The sequence below is a fragment of the Capra hircus genome, chromosome 7, assembly GCF_001704415.2.
Source record: "Capra hircus breed San Clemente chromosome 7, ASM170441v1, whole genome shotgun sequence".
In the NCBI taxonomy this organism is placed as follows: Eukaryota; Metazoa; Chordata; class Mammalia; order Artiodactyla; family Bovidae; genus Capra; species Capra hircus.
In genome coordinates, this window is record NC_030814.1 from 68,373,527 (window position 1) to 68,397,284 (window position 23,758).

General features: G+C 36.9%; 1 protein-coding gene across 1 annotated transcript; it reads right to left on the reverse strand.

Annotated features, from left to right (window-relative positions):
- On the reverse strand, positions 11,113-12,093 carry LOC102176788 (olfactory receptor 2T2). Its single transcript, XM_005682866.2, has one exon. The coding sequence runs from the start codon at positions 12,079-12,081 to the stop codon at positions 11,113-11,115; it is 969 nt and encodes a 322-aa protein (XP_005682923.2). The 5' UTR covers positions 12,082-12,093.

A 23,758-nucleotide genomic window follows, 5' to 3' on the forward strand; every position in this document is an offset into this window, starting at 1 on the left:
GCTGGAGAGGATATGGAGAAAAGGGAATACTGTTGCACTATTGATGGGAATGTAAGCTTGATATAGTCAGTATACAGAACAGTATGAAGGATCCTTAAGAAACTAAAAATAGAATTTCCATATAACCCAGCAATCCCCCTATGGAGTATATACACTGAGAAAAGTATAATTCGAAAAGATGCACTGAGACGACCCAGAGGGATGGTATGGGGAGGGAAGAAAGAGGGGAGTTCAGGATGGGAAACACGTGTACACCTGTGGCAGATTAAAAACGAAGATCAAGGCATCTGGTCCCATCATGCCATGGGAAACAGATGGGGAAACACTAGAAACAGTGTCAGACTTTATTTTTTGGGGCTCCAAAATCACTGCAGATGGTGACTGCAGCCATGAAATTAAAAGACACTTACTCCTTGGAAGAAAAGTTATGACCAACCTAGATAGCATATTCAAAAGCAGAGACATTACTTTGCTGACTAAGGTCCGTCTAGTCAAGGCTATGGTTTTTCCTGTGGTCATGTATGGATGTGAGAGTTGGACTGTGAAGAAAGCTGAGCGCCGAAGAATTGATGCTTTTGAATTGTGGTGTTGGAGAAGACTCTTGAGAGTCCCTTGGACTGCAAGGAGATCCAACCAGTCCATTCTGAAAGAGATCAACCCTGGGACTTCTTTGGAAGGAGTGATGCTAAAACTGAAGCTCCAATACTTTGGCCACCTCATGCAAAGAGTTGACTCATTGGAAAAGACTTTGATGCTGGGAGGGATTGGGGGCAGGAGGAGAAGGGGACGACAGAGGATGAGATGGCTGGATAGCATCACCAACTCGATGGATGTGAGTTTGCGTGAACTCCAGGAGACGGTGATGGACAGGGAGGCCTGGCATGCTGCGATTCATGGGGTTGCAAAGAGTCGGACACGACTGAGTGACTGAACTGAACTGATGGCAAAACCAATACAATATTGTAGAGTAATTAGCCTCCAGTTAACATAAATAAATTTACATTAAAAAAAAGACACATATACCCCAAAGGTCACTGTAGCACTACTTACAATATTCAGGACATGGAAGCCACCTAAATGTACATGAACAGCTAAAAGGACAAAGAAGTGGTACATATGTACAATGGAATACTACTCAGCCATAAAAAGGAATGAAATAAAATCATTTGTAGAGACATGAATGAATCAAAGGTCTGTCATACAGAGTGAAATGTCAGAAAGAGAAAGACAAATATATTAAGGCGCATATGTGGAATCAAGAAAAAATGGTAGAGATGAACCTACTTACAGGGCAGAAATGAGAGACAGACATAAAGAACAGAAGTCATAGGGGTGGGAGGGAGTGTGGGATGAATTGGGAGATTGCTATTGAGGTATATGCATTGCCAGGTGTAAAACAGCTAGTGGGAATCTGCTGTATAACTCAAGGAACTCAGCTCTGTGTTCTGTGGTGACCAAGAGGGCTGGGATAGGATGAAGGGTGGGATGGGGGAAGGAGTGAGAGGGAGAGCCAGAGAAAGGGGATGAAAATGAAAGTGAAAGAGAAAGTTGTTTAGTCATGTCCAGCTCTTTGCAACCCCATGGAATTCTCCAACCCAGAATACTGGTGTGGATAGCCTTTCCCTTCTCCAGGGGATCTTCCCAACCCAGGGATCGAACCCAGGTCTCCTGCGCTGCAGGCAAATTCTTTACCAGCTGAGCTGCAATGAAATCCCGAGAGAGGGGGATATATATATATATATATAACTGATTCATTTTCCTGCACAACATTATAAAGCAACTACACCCCCCCAAAAAAAGCTACTATTAAGTTATTGTTTTGTTAAATTAACAAATATGTAATAGGTTTAACTTAGTTTTATTTTTTTTTATTTTTATTTATTTATTTTTTTTATTTTAATTTTTTATTTTTTTTTAAATTTTAAAATCTTTAATTCTTACATGCGTTCCCAAACATGAACCCCCCTCCCACCTCCCTCCCCACAACATCTCTCTGGAACTTAGTTTTAAATAAAACAAATTGTGCAAGGCAGAGAAAATGTCCCATCCCAAATCAGATTCCTCCATCCTAACCCCCAGCCCATAAATATGTTGCCCTACTTGAAAAAGATAATTGCATTTGTGATTAAGTTAAAGGATGTGAGATGAGGCGGTTATTCTGGAATGTCTCCTGTGCCTAATCTATATACAAAGGCTCTTTAAAGGAGACAGGAAAGAGGGAGGCAGGAATCAGAGGATGAGATGTGACATTATGAACAGAGGTTCAAGTGATTCAGATGCTGTTTTTGAAAATGACAGGGACCATAAGACAAGGAATTGAATAGCCTCTAGAATCTGAAAGGCTAGAAAATAGAATTTCTCCAGTTACGAAAAGATGTATAGCTTCCTGACATCTTAATTTTAGCCCAACATGACCGGTTTTGGATTTGTGGTCTTCAGAACAGTAATATATTTGTCATTTTAAGGCACTGAATTTGTGATCTTTGAGCAGCCACAAAGAAATTATATACCTTAAATAATTTTGTCAGATTTTAACAAAAGTATAACTGAGATATGTTGTTGATTGTAAAATGGCAAGCATCCATGCAGTGCTTACTCTGTATGAGGCAACTTTCTGTATGTTCTAGTGTTTTAATGTAGTAACTCTTCACAGCTCCTCTTTGATGCAAATTATTGTAATTATCACCATCTTATAATCACACTCAAGTGATCTTATAATCGCTTGTCACACTCAAGAAAAAATTGAATTTCTGGTCAAAAGATGTTAAGAAAGTTGCAAAATAACAAAATGAAGTTAATTATTTTCAGAAATTCTTTTTTTAAAATTTTTATTTGAAGATAATTGCTTTACAATATTCTGCTGGTTTCTGCCATACCTCAACCCCTATGGCAGAGCATACATGTTGAGCATCTTTTCAGCCACAGGTATACATATGTCCCCTCACTCTTCCACCCCATCCCATCCCTCTAGGTTGTCACAGAGCCCTGAGTTGAGCTTTCTGTGTCACATAGAAATTCCCACTGACTATCTATTTTACCTATGGTAACGTATATATTTCCATGCTACTCTCTACTCATTCCACCCTCTTCCTTCCACACTGTGTTCACAAGTCTGTTCTCTATGTCTGTGTCTCCATTGCTGCCCTGCAGATAGGTTCATCAGTACCATCTTTCTAGATTACATGCACATGCATTAATATACAATATTTATCTTTCTCTTTCTGACTTTAATTCACTCTGTAAAATAGGCTCTAGGTTCATCTACCTCATTAGGACTGACTCAAATGTGTCCTTTCTTAAAGCTGAGTAACATTTCATTCCTCTGGAGAAGGACATGACAACCCACTCCTGTATTCTTGCCTGGGAAATCCCAAGGACAGAGGAACCTGGAGAGCTACAGTCCATGGAATCACAAAGAGTTGGGCACAACTGAGCGACTTAGCAACAACATTCTATTATATGTATGTAACACAATTTCTGTATCCATTCATCTGTTGATGGACATTTAGGCAACTTCCATGTCCTACCTACTGTAAAAAGTGCTGCAGCAAACATTGGTGTACACACATCTCTTTCAATTATGATTTTTTCAGGATATATGCTCAGTAGTGGGATTGCTTGGTCATATGGTAATTCTATTCCTAGTTTTTAAAGAAATCATCATACTGTTCTCTGTAGTGGTTGAATTAATTCTCATTTCCACCAGGAGTACAAGAGGGTTCCCCTTTTTCCACATCCTCTCCAGCATTTATTATTTGTAGGTTTTTAAATGATGCCCATTCTGACCAGTATGAAGTGATACCTCATTTTAGTTTTGATTTGCATTTCTCTAAAAATGAATGATATTGAGCATCTTTTCCTGTCTTTCTTGGCCATCTGTGTGTTTTCTTGTAGAAATGCCTGTTTAAGTCTTATTCCCATTTTTTGATTGGGTTGTTTGTTTTTCTGGTATTTTGCTGCATGAGCTGCTTGCATATTTGGAAATTAATCCTTTGTCAATTGTTTCATTTTCAATTATTTTCTCTCATTCTGAGGGCTGTTTTTTAACCTTGCTTATTGTTTCCTTTGATGTATAAAATCTTTTAAGTTTAATTAAGTCCCATTTGTTTACTTCCGTTTTTATTTTCATTACTCTAGGAGGTGGGTCAAAGAGGATCTTGCTGTGATATAATGCCAAAAAGTGTACTTCCTATGTTTTACTCTAAGAGCTTTATAGTTTCTGGCCTTACATTTAAATCTTTCATTTATTTTGAGTTTATTTTTGTGCATGATGTTAGAACCTGTTCTAGTTTCATTTTTTTACACATAGTTGATCCATTTTCCCAGCACCACTTGTCAAAGAGGCTATCTTTTCTTCATTGTATATTTTTGTCTAGTTTGTTAAAGACGGGTGTCCATGGGTGTGTGGATTTATCTCTGGACTTTCTATTTGGTTCCATTGATCTATATTTCTGTTTTTGTGCTAGTACAAAATACTGTCTTGATGATTGTAGCTTTGTAGTGTAGTCTGAAGTTAAGAAGGTTGATTTTTCCAGTTCCATTTTTTCTTCTTCAAGATTGCTTTGGCTATCTGGGATCTTTTGTGTTTCCATACCAACTGTTAAATTATTTGTTCTAATTCTTGAAAAATATCATTGGTAATTCGATAGGGATTGCATTGAATCTGTAGATTGCTTTGGGTAGTATAGTCATTTTCACTATATTGATTCTTCTAATCCAAGAACATGGTATATGATACACCTAAAAACAAATCCAAGAATATGGTATATTATATACCTAGAAACAAAAATACTGAGAAACAAATGATAATGAAAACACAACCACCCAAAACCTATGGGATGAAGTAAAAGCAATTCTAAGAGAGAAATGTTTTTTCAATCAAAAAAATTTATTTTTTACTTGAAGGATAATTGTTTTACAGAATTTTTTGTTTTCTATCAAACATAACATGAATCTGCTATAGATGGGCATATGTCCCATCCATAAGAGGGAAGTTTATAGTAATACAAACATACCTCAAGAAACAAGAGAGACATCAAATAAAGAACCTAACCTTATACTAGAAAGAGAACACAATGGTGAATGGGATTGTTCCCTTAACTTCTCCTTCTGATTTTTCATTGTTGGTGTATAGGAATGCAAGTGTTTTCTGTGTGCTAATTTTATATCCTATGACTTTACTATATTCATTGGTTAGCTCTAGTAATTTTCTGGTGGAATCTTTAAGGCTTTCTATATATAGTATCATGCCATCTGCAAATAGTGAAGATTTACTTCTACTTTTCTGATTTGGATTCCTTGTATTTCTTTTTCTTCTCTGATTGCCATAGCTAGGACCCCTGTGAATAAGACTTCCAAGACTATGATGAATAATAGTGGTGAGAGTGGTTCCTCTTGTCTTATTCCAGATCTTAGAGGAAATATTTTCAGTTTTTCAATATTGAAAATAAGGCTTGCTATGTATTTGTTGTATATGGCCTTCATAATGTTGAGGTAGATTCCTCCTATGTCCACTTTCTGAAGAGTTTTTATCATAAATGGGTGTTGAATTTTGTCAAAAGATTTGTCTATATCTATTGATATGATATATATATATATATATAGGAGAAAAATCATAAAAGGAGAAATTTGCAGTAGCATAATAATAGTAGGGGACTTTAACATCCTACTTATACTAGTGGACACATCATCCTGGCAGAAAATGAAAAATTAATAAGGAACTACAAGCCTTAAATCACACATTATACCAGATGAACCTAATTGATATCTTCAGAACATTCCATCAACAAACAGCAGAACATAGTTTTTTTCTGTTGTACACAGAACATTCTCCAGGATAGATCACATCTTGAGTCACAAATGAATCTCAATAAATTTAAACAAATTGGAATTGTATAAACCATCTTTTCTAACCACAACACTATGAAACTAGCTATCAATTACAGGGGAAAAAAATGAAAACGGTAAAAAATACAAACACATGGAGGCTAAACAACACACTCTAAATAACCAACAGGTCACTGAAGACAGCAAAAAGGAAATTAAAAGAAAAACCTAGAAACAAATGACAATGAAAATGTGACCATTCAAAACTTATGGGATTAAGTAAAAACACTTTTAAGAGGGACGTTTACAGCAATACAAGCCTACCTGAAAATAAGAGAGATGTCAAATAAAGAATCTAACATTATGCTTAAGGCTACTAGAAAAAGTGAAAGGCTGTTGCTGAACCAGGAAAGATGCTGGTATTCTTGGCCTCCAGAGGAGAAGAATTCAATCCAGGGCCAGAGATGAGGCTTGATTGCTCAGAGCTTTTGTGTAATAAAGTTTTATTAAAGTATAAAAGGGATAGAGAAAGCTTCTGACAGACATCAGAAGGGGGCAGAAAGAGTGTCCCCTCACTAGTGTTCCAAATGGAGTTATATATATTTTAATTAGTTATTCAGTTCAGTTCAGTCTCTCAGTCGTGTCCGACTCTTTGCGACCCCATGAATCGCAGCATGCCAGGCCTCCCTGTCCATCACCAACTCCCGGAGTTCACTCAGATTCCCGTCCATCAAGTCAGTGATGCTATCCAGCCATCTCTTCCTCCTTTGTCCCCTTCTCCTCCTGCCCCTAATCCCCCCCCTACCCCCCGCATCAAAGTCTTTTCCAATGAGTCAATGTGGAGAAGCTGGAAGGCTTTAAGCAAATAATGAAAATGTATTTGCTCCACTCATGATGAAGGTTGGAAGCTGGGACGAGCATAACAAAGGGTTATGAGCATCTATCAGATCTAGACCCTTAAATCTATTTCTCACTTCCACTGTATAATCATAAGGGATTTGATTTAGGTCATACCTGAATGGTATGACCTCTAGCTTCCAAGAGGAGCCACCCCGCACCTGAGGCCAGGGGCGGCGGCCAGGAGGAACAACCCCATGTCCAAAGAGCAGTGGCTGTGCAGTTGCAGAAGGGCCTAGAAGAGCCATCCCACGTTGAAGGTCAGGAAGGGTGGCAGTGAGGAGATACCTCTCATCTAAGGTAAGGAGCAGTGGCTGCGCTTTGTTGGAGCAGCTGTGAAGAGATACCACACGCCCAAGGTAAGACAACCCCAAGTAAGATGGTAGGTGTTGCAAGAGGGCATCAGAGGGCAGACACACTGAAACCATACTCACAGAAAACTAGTCAATCTAATCACACTAGGACCACAGCCTTGTCTAACTCAATGAAACTAAGCCATACCCATGGGGCAACCCAAGACGGACAGGTCATGGTGGAGAGGTCTGACTGAATGTGGTCCACTGGAGAAGGGAATGGCAAACCACTTCAGTATTCTTGCCTTGAGAACCCCATGAACAGTATGAAAAGGCAAAATGATAGGATACTGAAAGAGGAACTCCCTAGGTCAGTAGATGCCCAATATGCTACTGGAGATCAGTGGAGAAATAAGTCCAGAAAAAATGAAGGGATGGAGCCAAAGCAAAAACAATACCCAGCTGTGGATGTGACTGGTGATAGAAGCAATATTCGATGCTGTAAAGAGCAATATTGCATAGGAACCTGGAATGTCATGTCCATGAATCAAGGCAAATTGGAAGTGGTCAAACAAGAGATGACAAGAGTGAACGTTGACATTCTAGGAATCAGCAAACTAAAATGGACTGGAATGGGTGAATTTAACTCAGATGACCATTATATCTACTACTGTGGGCAGGAATTCCTCAGAAGAAATGGAGTAGCCATCATGGTCAACAAAAGAGTCCAAAATGCAGTACTTGGATGCAATCTCAAAAACGACAGAATGAACTCCGTTCATCTCCAAGGCAAACCATTTGATATCATGGTAATCCAAGTCTATGCCCCAACTAATAATGCTGAAGAAGCTGAAGTTGAATGGTTCTATGAAGACCTACAAGACCTTTTAGAAATAACACCCCCAAAAGATGTCCTTTTCATTATAGAGGATTGGAATGCAAAAGTAGGAAGTCAAGAAACACGTGGAGTAACAGGCAAATTTGGCCTTGGAATGCAGAATGAAGCAGGGCAGAGACTAATAGAGTTTTGCCAAGAAAATGCACTGGTCATAGCAAACACCCTCTTCCAACAACACAAGAGAAGGCTCTACACGTGGACATCACCAGATGGTCAACACTGAAATCAGACTGATTATATTCTTTGCAGCCAAAGATGGAGAAACTCTATACAGTCAACAAAAACAAGACTAGGAGCTACTGTGGCTCAGATCATGAACTCCTTACTGCCAAATTCAGACTTAAATTGAAGAAAGTAGGGAAAACTGCTAATTGGTTATTACAGTGAATCAAAAGAATGTCTGGAGGTTGTAAAGAACTTACTAGACCCACTCCCATAATCTACACTTTAAAATAACGGGATTAGCCAGAAGGTTTTTTCCAGAAACTGTCCTCAAGCAAGATACATTATTGTTATCTAATCTTAAGGAATGTAGAGAAAAAAAAAAGTGTCATTTTCTCCTCCTTGAGAATTCCAGACCCCTCTCTCCTTGGGAACCCCCAGACTTCTTATCAACCTGCTTAGGAATTGACTTTCTCAAAACAAGAAGAACAAGAACAACAAAACCCCAAAGCTCAAATTTAGTAGAAGAAAGGAAATATTAAAGATCAGAGTAGAAAAAAATGAAAAAGAGATGGAGACATTAGCAACGCTCAGTAAAATTAAAGGTTAGTTCTTTGAGAAGATAAATAAAATTTATAAACCACTAGTCATACTCATCAAGAAAAAAAGGGAGAAGACTCAAATCATTTAGACTCAAATAAGTGGAACAACAGACTGGTTCCAAATAGGAAAAGGAGTACGTGAAGGCTGTATATTGTCATACTGCTTATTTAACTTCTATGCAGAGTACATCATGAGAAACGGTGGGCTGGAAGAAGCACAAGCTGGAATAAACATTGCCAGGGGAAATACCAATAACCTCAGATATGCAGATGACACCACCCTTATGGCAGAAAGTGAAGGGGAACTAAAAAGCCTCTTGATGAAAGTTAAAAAGGAGAGTGAAAAAGTTGGCTTAAAACTCAACATTCAGAAAACGAAGATCATGGCATCTGGTCCCATCACTTCATGGGAAACAGATGGGGAAACAGTGGAAACAGTGTCAGACTTTATTTTTTGGGGCTCCAAAATCACTGCAGATTGTGATTGCAGCCATGAAATTAAAAGAAGCTTACTCCTTGGAAGGAAAGTTATGACCAACCTAGATAGCATATTCAAAAGCAGAGACATTACTTTGCCAACAAAGATCTGTCTAGTCAAGGCTATGGTTTTTCCTGTGGTCATGTATGGATGTGAGAGTTGGACTGTGAAGAAAGCTGAGCACTGAAGAATTGATGCTTTTGAAGTGTGGTGTTGGAGAAGAGTCTTGAGAGTCCCTTGGCTTGCAAGGAGATCCAACCAGTCCATTCTGAAGGAGATCAGCCCTGGGATTTCTTTGGAAGGTCTGATGCTGAAGCTGAAACTCCAGTACTTTGGCCACCTCATGCGAAGAGTTGGCTCATTGGAAAAGACTCTGATGCTGGGAGGAATTGGGGGCAGGAGGAGAAGGGGACGACAGAGGATGAGATGGCTGGATGGCATCACCGACTGGATGGATGTAAGTTTGCGTGAACTCCGGGAGATGGTGATGGACAGCCGGCCTGGTGTGCTGCGATTCATGGGGTCGCAAAGAGTCGGACACGACTGAGCGACTGAACTGAACTGAAGTTTCATTCAATATATTGATTCTTTCAATCCAAGAATATAGTAATTTGTTCATCTCTATCATCTTTGATTTCTTTCATTAGTGTTTTATTAGTTTTTCTACTTAAGAGATTCATCCATTTAAGCCTTTCTTCCATCTCTTTTCTATTTGTTTATTTGTTTCAGCATAAGATCAAATTTGGGGGAATCTTCCAAGGCAAAATAAACCCTGGATTAGCATATTAATGAGATGAGATTTACTTACATGAACATCTATGAAGGATACAGTTTTCACTTTGCATTGGCACTAACAATGACATACAGTAACCTATTCTTAATCTTTGTCAATTACAAAATCACCCAAAAATGATCCCAGCACATTCTAAGCTTTTGATTGCAAAACAAAATAAACACCAGGTGAATAAAAATTTATTTGTCATATTTTAGTGCCTTACACATAAGAAGGAAGTTAAAATTAAGTAGGTAAATGGATGGACAGTTCTTAGTGACTGTGGTGTTTTAAAATAAACATTCTATTGTATCAGGATCCTGTATATATTAAACTTCTCAAATAAGCAAAAGATAATTAATAGAGAAAATAGTACCAGTCTACTAGATGAAAACTTTCACAATAGGAAAATTGACCAAGGGAGCTGTTTTAACTAACAAAAGATCTTGGTTTATCTATGTTTTGTTTCATAAGTCATTTTATTAGGGAATAAATGGAAGTTACTACAGGATTATAGCAATGTCTATCAATAATAATAGAATTCAAATCTAATCAATCAGAAATATTTAATGATTTCCAGACACATAATGAACTCTATATGAATATAGTTTTGATAACAGTTTAAATTTAGAGATTAGAGAACACAGACATTTATAAAATATAACAAAGAATACTGAACCCCAAACCCAATTGAATTATCGTTACAAAAGTTTTCTAAAAAGAGGTGCCACATAGACTATAGTCATCAGAAAATATTTAATTTGTACTGAACATTTGATTTTAAATCAACAAGGACATGAAAATTATTCCTCGCATTTTCTATTCAAAAGTTTGTCAGAAATACAGACACAAAAGACACATGAAAATATATAACATAAAAAATATCCATTCAGGACTTTCAAAGGGATGTTTGGACTGACTGGAATGATTTATAATGCTACCTGAAGAAAATGCTCTCTGAGAGATGTCTGTCAGTGAATTCAGACAAGTGAGTTGGCTGTTGCTGAGATACTGACTGTGTTCAGCTATAGTTCTTAAGTGTTGGTGTCAAAAGAATTATTTTGCCTGGTATAACTCAGGATTGTGAAAATGATAGTGAATATTTTTCGGAACCAACAACATATTTTCTAGAATTACTGTGTGCCAGTAGCCACAATACCAAGAAAGTTTGTACCCAGCTCCTTCTAGTATTTCTTGGATACATCTCCTGCTCTGACTTTCTGGGAGTATGTACATCTCCCCTGTATTCTCCTTAGAGCTGTAGCCACATCTTTATTTCTCAAGCTGTAGATGAGCGGGTTGAGCATTGGAGTGAGTATGGTGTAGAAGGCAGACACAACCTTGTCTTTCTCTGTTGTGTGATATGATTGGGGCAGCACATTGGTGTAGAAGGCTGCCCCATAGAAAATGATCACCACCACAATATGGGATGAACAGGTAGCAAAGGCTTTGCGCCGGCCCTCAGCAGAGTTCATCCGATGCACTGTGAGCAGGATGCGTGTATAGGAAACAGAGATGATGGATATAGGGATGAGCAGCATCAGCACGCAGCAGGCATACATCAGGGTCTGGTAGAGTGATGCGTCAATACAGGACAGCTTCAGTACTGCTGGGATCTCACAGAAAAAGTGATTGATCTCTCGGGACCCACAGTAAGGGAAGCTCATGGTAAAGGGAGTCAGCATGAACCCATCCAAGGAGCCACCAACCCAGGAACCCACCACCATAAACAAGCAAATCCTGCGGTTCATGAGGAGAGGATATCGAAGAGGGTTGCACACAGCCACATACCTGTCATAGGCCATGAGGCCCAGCAAGAAGAATTCCCCTCCAATCAGGGTCAGGTAGAGGAAAATCTGAAGTGCACAGCCCAGAAACGAGATGGTCTTTCCCTTGGACAAGAGGTCTTGCAACATCTTGGGGACAGTGATGCAGATGTAGACAGTGTCCATGATGGACAGTTGGCTAAGCAGGAAGTACATGGGCGTGTGGAGGTGGGAGTCTGTGTGAATGAGCAGAATCATGACCATGTTGGCTGTTACAGCCACCAGAAAGATGGAGAAGACGACTGCAAAGATAAACCCAGGGAATGTGGGATGTGTGATGAGGCCCAAGAGGATGAAGTCAGTGGAATTTTGAAGAATCATCTCCATGTTTACATCACATAATAGCTCCCAGAACTGCAAAGACAGGAAGTTGTTAGGTTAATTAATAATCCAAAATTTAGGGAAGGCCTACCATGGATAGTATGTCAGAAGCAGAGTGAGATAAAGGAAAGAACATCAGTTCAGAATCATGTTGAATCCCAGTTTTGGCATTAATTGTCTATGTAACATTGGACAGAAAAATTAATCTATAAACTAACTCAGTTTCATCACTTGTGAAAAGTTATCATAGGTCAATATCTCTGTAGGCTGATATAAGATATAAATGTAATAATTTATACAGTATTGTTTTCAAATTTTTCTTTATTTTTATTTTGAACTATCTTCTGTATATATTTTATAATCTTATTTTAGAATGAAAATTTCTTCAGTTTGATAACTGTGCCTTACCCTTCATATTGCCTTGCAATCAATATGTATGGGTAGATTAAATTTAAATTGCACTCTGCCATTTAATATTGCATTGTTAACATCATGGACATCCATTTGTGATTTCATAAACTGATAAAAAATAAGCATGAAGCCAATAAATTTAGATAATTTGGCTGCTATTATAATTAAGCTGCTTTGTGAATGGTTGGAACATCAGGAATTAACAAGGCAGTACTACTAACTTTAATTAATGGTCAATATCTGTGGCGTATGGTTAGATGTTTTTTTGCCAAGGAAGTTCGTGTTTTAGGCACAGGTCATTTTAAGTACTTGGATCCATTTTTTTTTCTCACAGAATAATTTAGGGTCATAAATATCAAATGAGTACCACCTTAAATGTATTCTGCAAGCAAGGCTTTGGATTCTTCATCATTGTGGTCTTTCTGATTGACACCACTGAGTGGACTGAGATTTTATGACTTAGAATGGCCTCATATCATTTCATAGTGACCTAAGCAACTTTTTAATTATTTATTGTTCAGCCAAACATTAACAGTTTTTCTGACATTCTGAAATTATGAAAATTTTATATTGTCCTAGGAATTCATTACTACTTGCTTTGCTTTTTATTTTTAATTCCTTAACAATTATATTCCTACATTGTTATCTATCCTCTATGTTTATAAGTAAAGGCAACTCTAGATGGAAATGAGATTCCTGAATTTAGAGGAAAAAAACTCAGTTGAATTAGATGGAATGAACTCTTGTATGTTTTATTCTTGAGAGATGTAAAAGTGCACTTCTTAGATATATTCAAGAACATTTTATTATTACCATTGTTTTATAGTATACATTTCTGTAGTGTACATCTCTTCATTTTAGTTACAGAATTACTGAAGAAGTATATTTCTATAAAATATACTAGTTACTAATACTTTATCTGGATTTTTAAATAAATATATAGTCTTTGAGGTATTAAGAATGAATTAATCTTTATGCTGAAGCAGAACTATTAGGAACAATACTAAGACTTTTTCTGAGTGTTCATTAAAGATGTAATTACACTATAGACTAGGTAAATGAGCAAAATTTCAGAGGAAGAAAGTAAAAAGCAATTTTATGTTAGCCTGTATTGAAACTTTAATATACCTTTTCAACTGAGAAGGAGAAAAACAAATGCCTGGGTAAACCAGCATAAACCTTAGCTAAATATCAAATATCAGCTTTCAATAAGTTAGATAAAAGTCAGCTACTTCTGCCTTTTTAAATATGTGAAAGATTTACTTGTGAAAGCCACAGCTCTGAATCATAGACACAGAAATTAAATTCAAGATATTAGAATTAAAACTGTGTTTATGGAGCTCTGCAATAACTGGTTGGGATAAAAATATTCATGCAGGCAGACAATAACTTTATCTTGACCAACAATCCTTTTTTTTCCACTTAAACGCATTGTAGATTCTAGGTGCACTACTCACAGTATCAAATCCACTCTTAATCATCACTTTGAAAATACACTGAAAAACTGAGACAGCCAAATAATCTGAAAATTGCCTAAGGAAAAGCTGCTTTGCAATCAAATATGGGTCAGAGAAATTTATTTCACACATACACTCAGATTGGAGTCTACAGAATATTCAAAATGGTAAATCATTCTCATTGCCTCAGAACTCTTTGATTAAGGAATGTAAATTTTTCAAACTCCAGATCCTTTCTTAGAGTAGATCCTAGAATGTTAAAATATATTAATAAAACTGAAGGAGCAGAAAGATATGTTGTCAACTAACTTTATTTCTAAAACAATCAGAGTTTCAGTGAATAAAAGAACCTCAATTTGGATCCAAGCTGCTTCTCTGTGTATGTGTGTGTGTGTGTGTGTGTGTGTGTGTGTGTGTGTGTAAGAGAGAGAATATTTAAGAGTAGGGAATAGATCCTGTTAGAGGAATAGCATACTAAGAGGCTTAGCACAAAGGTGTATGTGTTACATTTGTCAGTGAATCAAATATATAAAACTAATGTGACACACTATCAAAATATGTATTTAGCATTGCACTGTGGAATATTTGACATGGCAACATCTACATTGTGAGCACAATGACATGTCATGACTTAATCTATTTGCATCAGTTCCCAGTATCTAATTTTAACATTAGCGTTAACACTACTGACTACTTTTTAATGTAATGCGTGATTTGATTTTCACATACAAGATACTGGATTCCATTCCCCATTAGGTAACCTTTCTACCACTATCATCATTATTCCCTAGTCTCAAGTTTTCTACCATTTCCTTCTTTAATTACAATCCTTCTAAAAATTAGAAGAAAAAAATGAAACCTTGTATCTGCATGGCTCCAGGTTCAGGCTCTTTTGTTCAAGACAGAGAATACCCCACCTCCAGAACTGACATAAATAACATCATCTAGTATAGATACATAACCCACCTGGTATGGCAGAGGCTAGGGTATGGAAAGATCCAGCCAAGGTAAGAAGAGCGCTGTAGTGGAGACTCTGGATCTCTGCCATGGGGAAGGATGGGTAAGTTTTGCAAGAGGCCTTGATTTTTTCTCTGATATGCCATGTGGAGAGTAAAGGTAAGGAGATGAAAGAGGGTTCCTGTGCAAGGTGCTAGCTGGTAGAAGCGGAATGTTTCAGGACAATAAGCCTGAAATTATTCTGAGAGAAGCCACAGAAGTCTGGACACAGTCCAGATCCTTGCAACATCTTGTAAAAAGAGGCCTTCAAGTGAAATCAGGGAGAAGGACTACCGAAGATAAGGAGGTCTTGGACCAATCCTTTCTGATTCACTGTATGTACAATTGACAAGGAGAAGGTCTGATTCCAGATAGTTTAGTTTTCATATCAAAGACGTGCTGAGACTTTTGCTATCTCTAATAACTGACTAGTCCAGGGAGGGGCAGTCTCTCCGCAGCTAGAAATGTTAAGATGTCAAAACATCGTAAGATACAGAAGATTTAAATATGTACATATAGTTAATCATAAAGTGTTAGTTTTAATACCAGGTGCCAACTTACCTAAAGCATACTGTTAAGGGTATACCCTGATGCTGGGAAAGATTGAAGGCAGAAGGAGAAGGGGACGACGAGGTTTGAGATGGCTGGATGTGACCACTGACTCGATGGACATGAGTTTGAGTATGCTCCAGGAGTTGGTGATGGACAAGGAAGCCTGGCGTGCTGCAGTCCATGGGGTCTCAAAAGAGTTGGACACAACTGAGTGACTGAACTGAACTGACTGAAAGGTGTGGTCAGTGGTCTGGAAACAATAAGTACAGCTGGCTTCCTGGAATATTGCATGAAGGGTCTAAATTTAAAGCTGTCAGATGCCAGGACAGCTACTTATTTTGATTAATAGAGATACATCCTTCTGAGTAGTGGTGTCAGTTTGTGCAGAGGGAAACAGAAATCAAAGGATCAGGCACAAGGGACATCTACTCTCTACTCTGCTAGTGCTATAGGGGAGTAAAGAATTAGAGGAAAGAAACAACTGCATGAGATCAGAAATGACAGAGGAACATAAAAACCTGATACCTTCAGCTCTAAATGTAACATGCTCATTATTGCATGATGCGATCTAAGTTTCTGACATGTAGACACAATCCTATTCTGCTTCTGTGATTCAGTCCAGTGGTCTCTGATAGGACCATGGTAAAATCTTTTAAGGGAATTTCTTTAAGAAATGCTGCTTGTCTATTAAAAAAAATAGATTTTATCTTTTGAGCACTATGAGAACATATGAACATGCCTATGGAGTAAAGAAGGGAGAAGGGAGCTTAGAAAATAATAATAATAAAAAGAAATAATTCAATATATTTTAATCTCCCTCTAAGGATGCAAAAACCTCTACCCACACCTTTTTCCATACAAAAGGGTTAACTCTTGCCTTAAAAATATTCAGAGGGGGAAAAAAAAGGAAAACATATTCAGAGGGCAATCCATACTTTTCATTAGTAATACATACCTTAGACATTAAAGTCTAAAAATTACTCATCATGAATACTAAGCTAGATCTTTCAACCATCAGCTTTTTTTTCATGCTCTTTCTCTCTTTAGTAAATTCATTCAAGCACCCATAAACTAATACTAGATTCCCCTACGTTTCCTATTTCATGCTAAAGTATCCCTTTTCTGAGAACTGAATGTACAAATTTATCCTTCTTAAACCTGCAGATAGTTTCTAATAGTCTTAGAGTGACGCCTAAAGAAAACATCATAGTGTATGGGAAATGTTCTATTTGGTTTCCATGAAACTATTAACTCTTACCTCAGAGCAATTGAGTCCAGACCTTAGTTAGGCAACATTGAAATGGCAGCCTTTTAAAATACTTGGATATGAAGGTGGGGCTAAGATAAAAGTAAGCATTTAATTAATATTAGATTTCAGCATCTTGCAGGAGAAATCCCTAGGTTAGTAATTAATCTATATTTACTGGGCTCACCTTGTGCATAAGAGGAAGATCAGCCAAAGTCCAATCCTCTTACCAGAGTCTATTCTTTTCCAAAGCAAAAGTTATAATTGCTTCTTGAGATTTTTTTCATAAAACTACTTATCTAACCCTGGCATCTCTTAAGAATAAAAAAAAGCATGTAATGTAGAGATGAAAGTAAAGGTCATTCTAAAGTTAAAACTTCTGTTATGATCTCCCATTTTCATTTCTAATTTTATTGATTTGATTTTTCTCCCTTTGTTTCTTGATGAATCTGGCTAATGTTTTATCAATTTTATTTATCCTCTCAAAGAACCACCTTTTGGCTTGTTGATTTTTGCTATGGTCTCTTTTGTTTCTTTTACATTTGTTTCTGCCCTAATTTTTAAGATTTCTTTCCTTCTACTAACCCTGGGGTTCTTCACTTCATCCTTTTCTAGTTGCTTTAGGTGTAGAGTTAGGTTATTTATTTGACTTTTTTCTTGTTTCTTGAGGTATGCCTGTATTGCTATGAACCTTCCCCTTGGCACTGCTTTTACAGTGTCGCACAGGTTTGGGGTTGTTGTGTTTTCATTTTAATTCATTTCTATGCATATTTTGATTTCTTTTTTGATTTCTTTCATGATTTGTTGGTTATTCAGCAGCATGTTGTTCAGCCTCCATATGTTGGAATTTTTACTGGTTTCTCTCCTGTGATTGAGATCTAATCTTACTGCATTGTGGTCAGAAAAGATGCTTGGAATGATTTCAATTTTTTTTTTTAATTTACCAGGGCTAGATTTATCACATGTGGTAAAATTTTCCAGCCATTTAGAATGCTATTCAATAACTAGCTAATGCTTCTTAAAGAATAGTTTATATCATTTATCAAAAAATATAAAAGTCCTTCAATTAGAAATAGAATTATTTGAATATCCTTTTCCTTCCAGTGTGATGTAGCTCAATACAGAGCCACCAGTGGTTTACAACCAGGTATTACAACCAGGTATTGATGTCTCCCGGAGAAGGCGATGGCACCCCAGTCCAGTACTCTTGCCTGGAAAATCCCATGGACGGAGGAGGAGCCTGGTAGGCTGCAGTCCATGGGGTCGTTAAGAGTCGGACATGACTGAGCGACTTCACTTTCACTTTTCACTTTCATGCATTGGAGAAGGAACTGGCAGCCCACTCTAGTGTTCTTGCCTGGAGAATCCCAGGGAGGGGGAGCCTGGTGGGCTGCCGTCTATGGGGTTCCACAGAGTTGGACACGACTGATGCGACTTAGCAGCAGCAGCATTGATATCCCTGGAGAAGGAAGTGGCAAGCCACTCCAGTATTCTTGCCTGGAGAATCCTGTGGACAGAGGCACCCGGTGAGCTGCTGTCCATGGGGTTTTACAGAGTTGGACATGACTGAAGCGACTTAGCAGCAGCAGCAGCAGCAGCAGCATTGATATCCTCAACGCTAAATGGGTCTGATAATACCTGAGCAGGTATAGCCACCAGGAAATTGATTTGGCAGTCAACAGCCACCTTAATTTACCCCAATGACTACCTTTTTTTTTTTTTTAATGTCCATGTCAGGAAAATGGTTGAGAAGTGCTGTTCTAACAAGTTGGTCTTCTATTATTATTACCAAGTTTACAAAGGAAAATAACACAGCTTCTGAACATGACAATTTGTGTTGGTAAAGTATCAGAGTCTAAATTATTTATATATGATAGATATTTTGTAACATCTCAAGGTTTTCTTTCTTTTTTCTTGCTCATCTTTCTCTTTTAGCTCTTTTCCTACTAATACCCTTCATCTCCTTTAGCCTTTTCTAGTAACAATCCTTAATAGACCTATATTATAAGATAGTAATTCTTTTTTTATTTTTAAAATATAAATTTATTTATTTTAATTGGGGGCTAATTACTTTACAATATTGTATTGGTTTTGCCATACATCAACATGAATCTGCCACAGGTATACACATGTTCTCTTAAATTCTAGATGTTTTGTTTAATCTCAGATAATTTTGTTTGCCCACCCCATTCTAAAGTGCTACCTGGCATTTAGAGTGAATTCTTGGACAAAATTCCAGTATTTATCATGATAAGATCTAAATTAATATATTTTTAGGAAGCTCTTTCTAAATTTCTAAAGCGTTTATTTCTCTGCTGATGTTCTTGAAAGACAGAGGCACATATCAGGTTACCTAACTGGAACTTCATACATAAAGAAAAAAGTGTGAAGACACTGAGAGATCTGGGGGGAAAAATTCCAAACCTGCCAGAATATTTAATCTAAACAATGACTCATAAATCACGTAATTCACCCATCTTCTGGTGACAATGATTAAATACAAAGCCTTAGAAGATATGCTAAATATCCATGAAACTAGAATAAGGATTCCTCCATTGCAACCGCAGTTCTACCATTTCCCATATGTCTTTGGGAATGGAATTCTGTTCTCAGGGTTTGTTTTTCCATCTATTAAATGAAAAGGTGTGGCATAATCACCTCTAAGGTTACTTCAGACTCAAATTTTCTATGATGCAGAATTCAAGTAACGTTTCCTTCTTTTCCTTTTTAATTCTCATTACTTTATTATGTTTACTTCATCTGAAATAATCCCTCACTATAACCAAAATAGACAATATTATCTATTGTTTACAAATAAGACAGTGAAGAAAATAATGTTTAGAGTATTTCTATTTCTCTTGAGATTATGGAATATGCTCTGTGATATCTCTAAACAAAGACTGGGAGTTACTAAAATATAAGTCTATACTCTAAGTAAAAAAATGTTGATGCAAATATCAAAGAAGCAGTCATAAGCAGATGACTTAACTTACCCAGAGCACACATGAAGGATCAAGCATGTAAGACAGAAAGAATGCCCAATCAGGCTGAGAATGAGGTCTCTGCTTCTCTGCTTAGAGATGCAAACAACTTTCTCTAAATTTACCTTACTCACTGTGGAATAGTAGATTCTCAATGCTGGGGAAAATCCATCTATTTTATTTTACTTTTTAATTTCTTCAGACTATAACTTTCTTTTTTTATTTACATTTTCATTTTATAATGGATCATAGTTGAATAACAACATTGTGTTAATTTCAGTGATTCAAAAAAGTGATTCAGTAATATTGAATACATATACATGTATCCTTTTTTGAACTCTTAGACTAAAAATTATGTTGAAATAGCAGAACCAAAGAGGCCTATTGAGCACACAATTAAGAAAGTACTATTAGATTTGTCTACATTTTCCATTATGCAAACCTTCTGGCTACAGTTAAGTACATCTAACCAAGACAAACACATCTATGTTAAGTAGTTTCTATTAAAATTCTCTTTATATTAAAACCTCATCTTCTCTTTCATTTTATTGCCAGCACACTTCAGAAGCCCATTTTAAAAGTCCCTGAAATCCCCAAGCCCCTAGTTATCCTAGTAATCTAGAATAATTAAAATCCCATGATTCACTAGAGAAGAACAGCATCACTACCAAGAGCAATGAAAGCTGGAGCATAGTCAATAAAACAAAAAATTGGGAGTAGATAAAGTGCAAGAGCAAGGGAGAGAGAGAGAGAAAAAAAAGAGGAATGTGTTTGGGAAGTAAGAATTGTTAGGAATGGAAGAGGGAGAGGTATAAATTGGAGAAGATAAATAATTTATAGAAAAAAAGGAGAAGAAAAGCAAAAATTGAGGAAAAGAAGATCTTACTATGTCCAAATATGCCTAGGATTTGCTAACACTACTGTAGAGGGGGGAAACTGGACTGATGTTGTAAACAAATGCATTGTAAGACATGTGACGTTTATTTTATTCATTCAGTTTATATCATCTGAGTGACAACTATAAGTGTCTCTAAGCTGGAAAGTGTCAGGCAAGAGGAATCTCCTCGGTTCTGTCTCATCTCAACAAAAACTTGAAGCAATGGACATTAAAGCCCTTGGCGCGTCACAGCTCTTGGACAGATCGTGTTATAGCTCTTGGGTTTTGAACAGACCGTGTTATAGCTCTTAGACAGATCAGTGTTAACAGCTCCGTGTTACAGCTCAATTTTATTTAGAAAATAGCAGGAAAATACACCCTCAAGGTGGGAGGGCATTCTGAAACAAAGATGAGAAAAGAAGAGAGGGCCCCGGCCCTTTGGCTCCTCTTTTTGTCTGTTTCCCCTCCCCTGGGCCTGCCCTGTGTAAACTGGGCTAGCCAGGAGTGCTGTTTGTCCTACCCGAGGTCCTCACTCTGGTCCTCGGACCTTCCTTTGTTCTGTTTCCGTGGGCTTTTCCCTTCCTTGTCTTTTAGCCCCGCCATTCTGGACTCCTATTCTAACTACCTAACAAAAGAAAAGCAAATTTTCTCTGGCCCCTTTTAATTCACTATGTGGAAAAAGATAGGGATCAACCCCTACACAGGTGGCTATAGAGTTCCCTCCCAAGAAGCGTTCTTCATATAGGGTCGTCTTGCTTGTTTTCTTCAGCTTCTGAAGTCAGGAAGAATTTAGTGTGAAGTGAGGCTAGGATATCTATCCTCTCATGATACACTAGAGGCAATGACCATTGTTTTTGAGAGGGTTAATTTAGGTAGATTGATAAGGAATCAGAGGCCCTCAAGGAGAAAGGGGTCCAGGGCCTTCCAGGAGGAGAAAGGGGCCCTGGGCTCTCAAGGAGGAGAAAAGGACAAATTTTTTTTTTCTACATTCTTTCCTCTTAGTCACATAAAATGCTTTTTCTTTAAGCCCAGAGCTAATGGTTCAAGAGTATGTTTTCCCTTAAACTCTGTACTAAAGACCATATAATAACAATGCATCTTACTCAAGGACATGTTTCTTCTTTTTAACAAGAATCTTCTGACTAATCTTGTTATCTTAAGACATTTGTTTCAAGAGTGGGTCTGTTAAGATCTTTCTATTATTAGTTCTAATCTTGTTAATTTAAGGTGTCTGTTGTGGGAGTCAGTCTGGTAAAAGTATATAAGGCCTTGATAAGACTAGCAAGGGGAGCACACTCCATCCTCCTTCTAATGGCTATGTCAGAAGTTTTCTTCGTCCTTTTTCACTTTAATAAAACTGTGTTACACAAAAGTTCTGGAGTGACCAAGCCTGGTCCCTGAACCTGAAGCTAAATCTTCTTCGGAGATCACACGTCTGACATCATTCACTGTAAGCTATCATTTTATCATAAGTATGTGCTGTGGACAGACTAACATCAGTCCTTGAAACAGTTTCTGAATGTTTTAATAAAGGTCTTATGCTAGAGTTAGAGGACATTAATCACCTCTGTAACCTCATCTCTGCAAGAGGAAATGCTATGTTAAGTACAATGTCAAGAGACAAGACCACTTCTGGTATAGAAATGGGTGAAGAAAGCAGGTTTCACTGCCTCCTCTCTGTAGTGTTGTGTCAGTTACAATAATACCTCATGGCATATAGCACCTTCCAAAGCTAAAGTTGCTTTGCACCAGTTATATCGTGTTCTTTTAAAATAATTCCTCTGAGGTAAGAATTAAGTTAGAATGGTCTAATTTAATACTTTGAAAAAGAGGGTTTCAAGAAATTAAATTAATTTGTTCAACCGGACATAGAGAGGTTGAAAAAATTAATTTCAAGTCTGTAGTTAAAGTTTAATAAGTGTTATAATACCAAGGCATCTTTTTAAATGTGAGTACAATTTTTCCAATCTATTTCTTTTCTATCCAGAAGCCATTTGTAAAGCATATTCACTATTCCTATATTATAAAAAGCCAAAATTTCCAATCTTGGCATGAATCCTTCTCTCCATGACACAAGTGTTAGAAAATAAATTCCAAAGACAAGGTTGAAGGTTTCTAGGAAATTTGGACAAAATAGTGGAGTCTTTAAATTTGACTCCAACTTCTGGTTATAATATAGGTGTTATTGAGAGAAAATAGGACAAATTTTTACATTTAGGAATACTAAACAATATTATTTTTCACACACATAGAAATGCAACATAGAAAAGTGAGATGCATTAGAAAGTTCTCTAACATGTTCCTCCTTTTTTTCCAAGATGTAGAAGCATTGGATTTTCTGAAACATATGTCAATTCCCAGCTGACTTATACATCTTCAGACCACTCTGATATTAATAAAATTTTAAATGAGCTTACACATAATTACATTCTCATTTTTGTAATGCAAAATGTTTTCCTTTTAGAAAATTAAGTCTAAGATAAGCAAACTTGAAGATACAAAGGTAGAAAGACAGAAAGACTGAGGACTCAAAATAGAAGGAGTTTGGTCAACTAGGGAAAAGCGTAGAAAAGAAAATAGATGATGAAAAATAAATTTCTCTGCTTCAGAAGACTATTGGTTAACCACAATTATTCAAGCAATTAAATTATTAAATAAAATAATTATAACTAAATTAAAATATTATAAAATAAAAAATAAGGAGTAGCATATATTAATTTTTAAAAGAATAAATCAACATTTAACTCTCAAAGGAGTTCCATTCTTTTGAATGAAAATCTTTCAAAATGAAATATATTAGGTCATCAGGCAATTTAAATACAGTGAAAAAGATATGATTTCAAACTACCCTGGATGTTCCTATTAAATTATATCATTAGGAAGGATAGAAAATGTAGAAGCCATCCATGTTTACCCGTCTCAAAAGCACATTGGTCCATTATTCTGAGATTATTTTAGCAAAACTTCATGGGAAAAAAAGTAAAGGTATTGGTCTCTTCCAGAAATTGATGTTTACTATTGTGTCTACTAGCCATGTTATTAGAATTCAGTTGAAAAATTAATTACATAAAGTCAAACCAATTTTTAAAATAATGATACTGCCAATACTGGCTTGATTGAATTAAATGTTTTGGAAGGCTAAAACCATCATTTGTAAAAAATT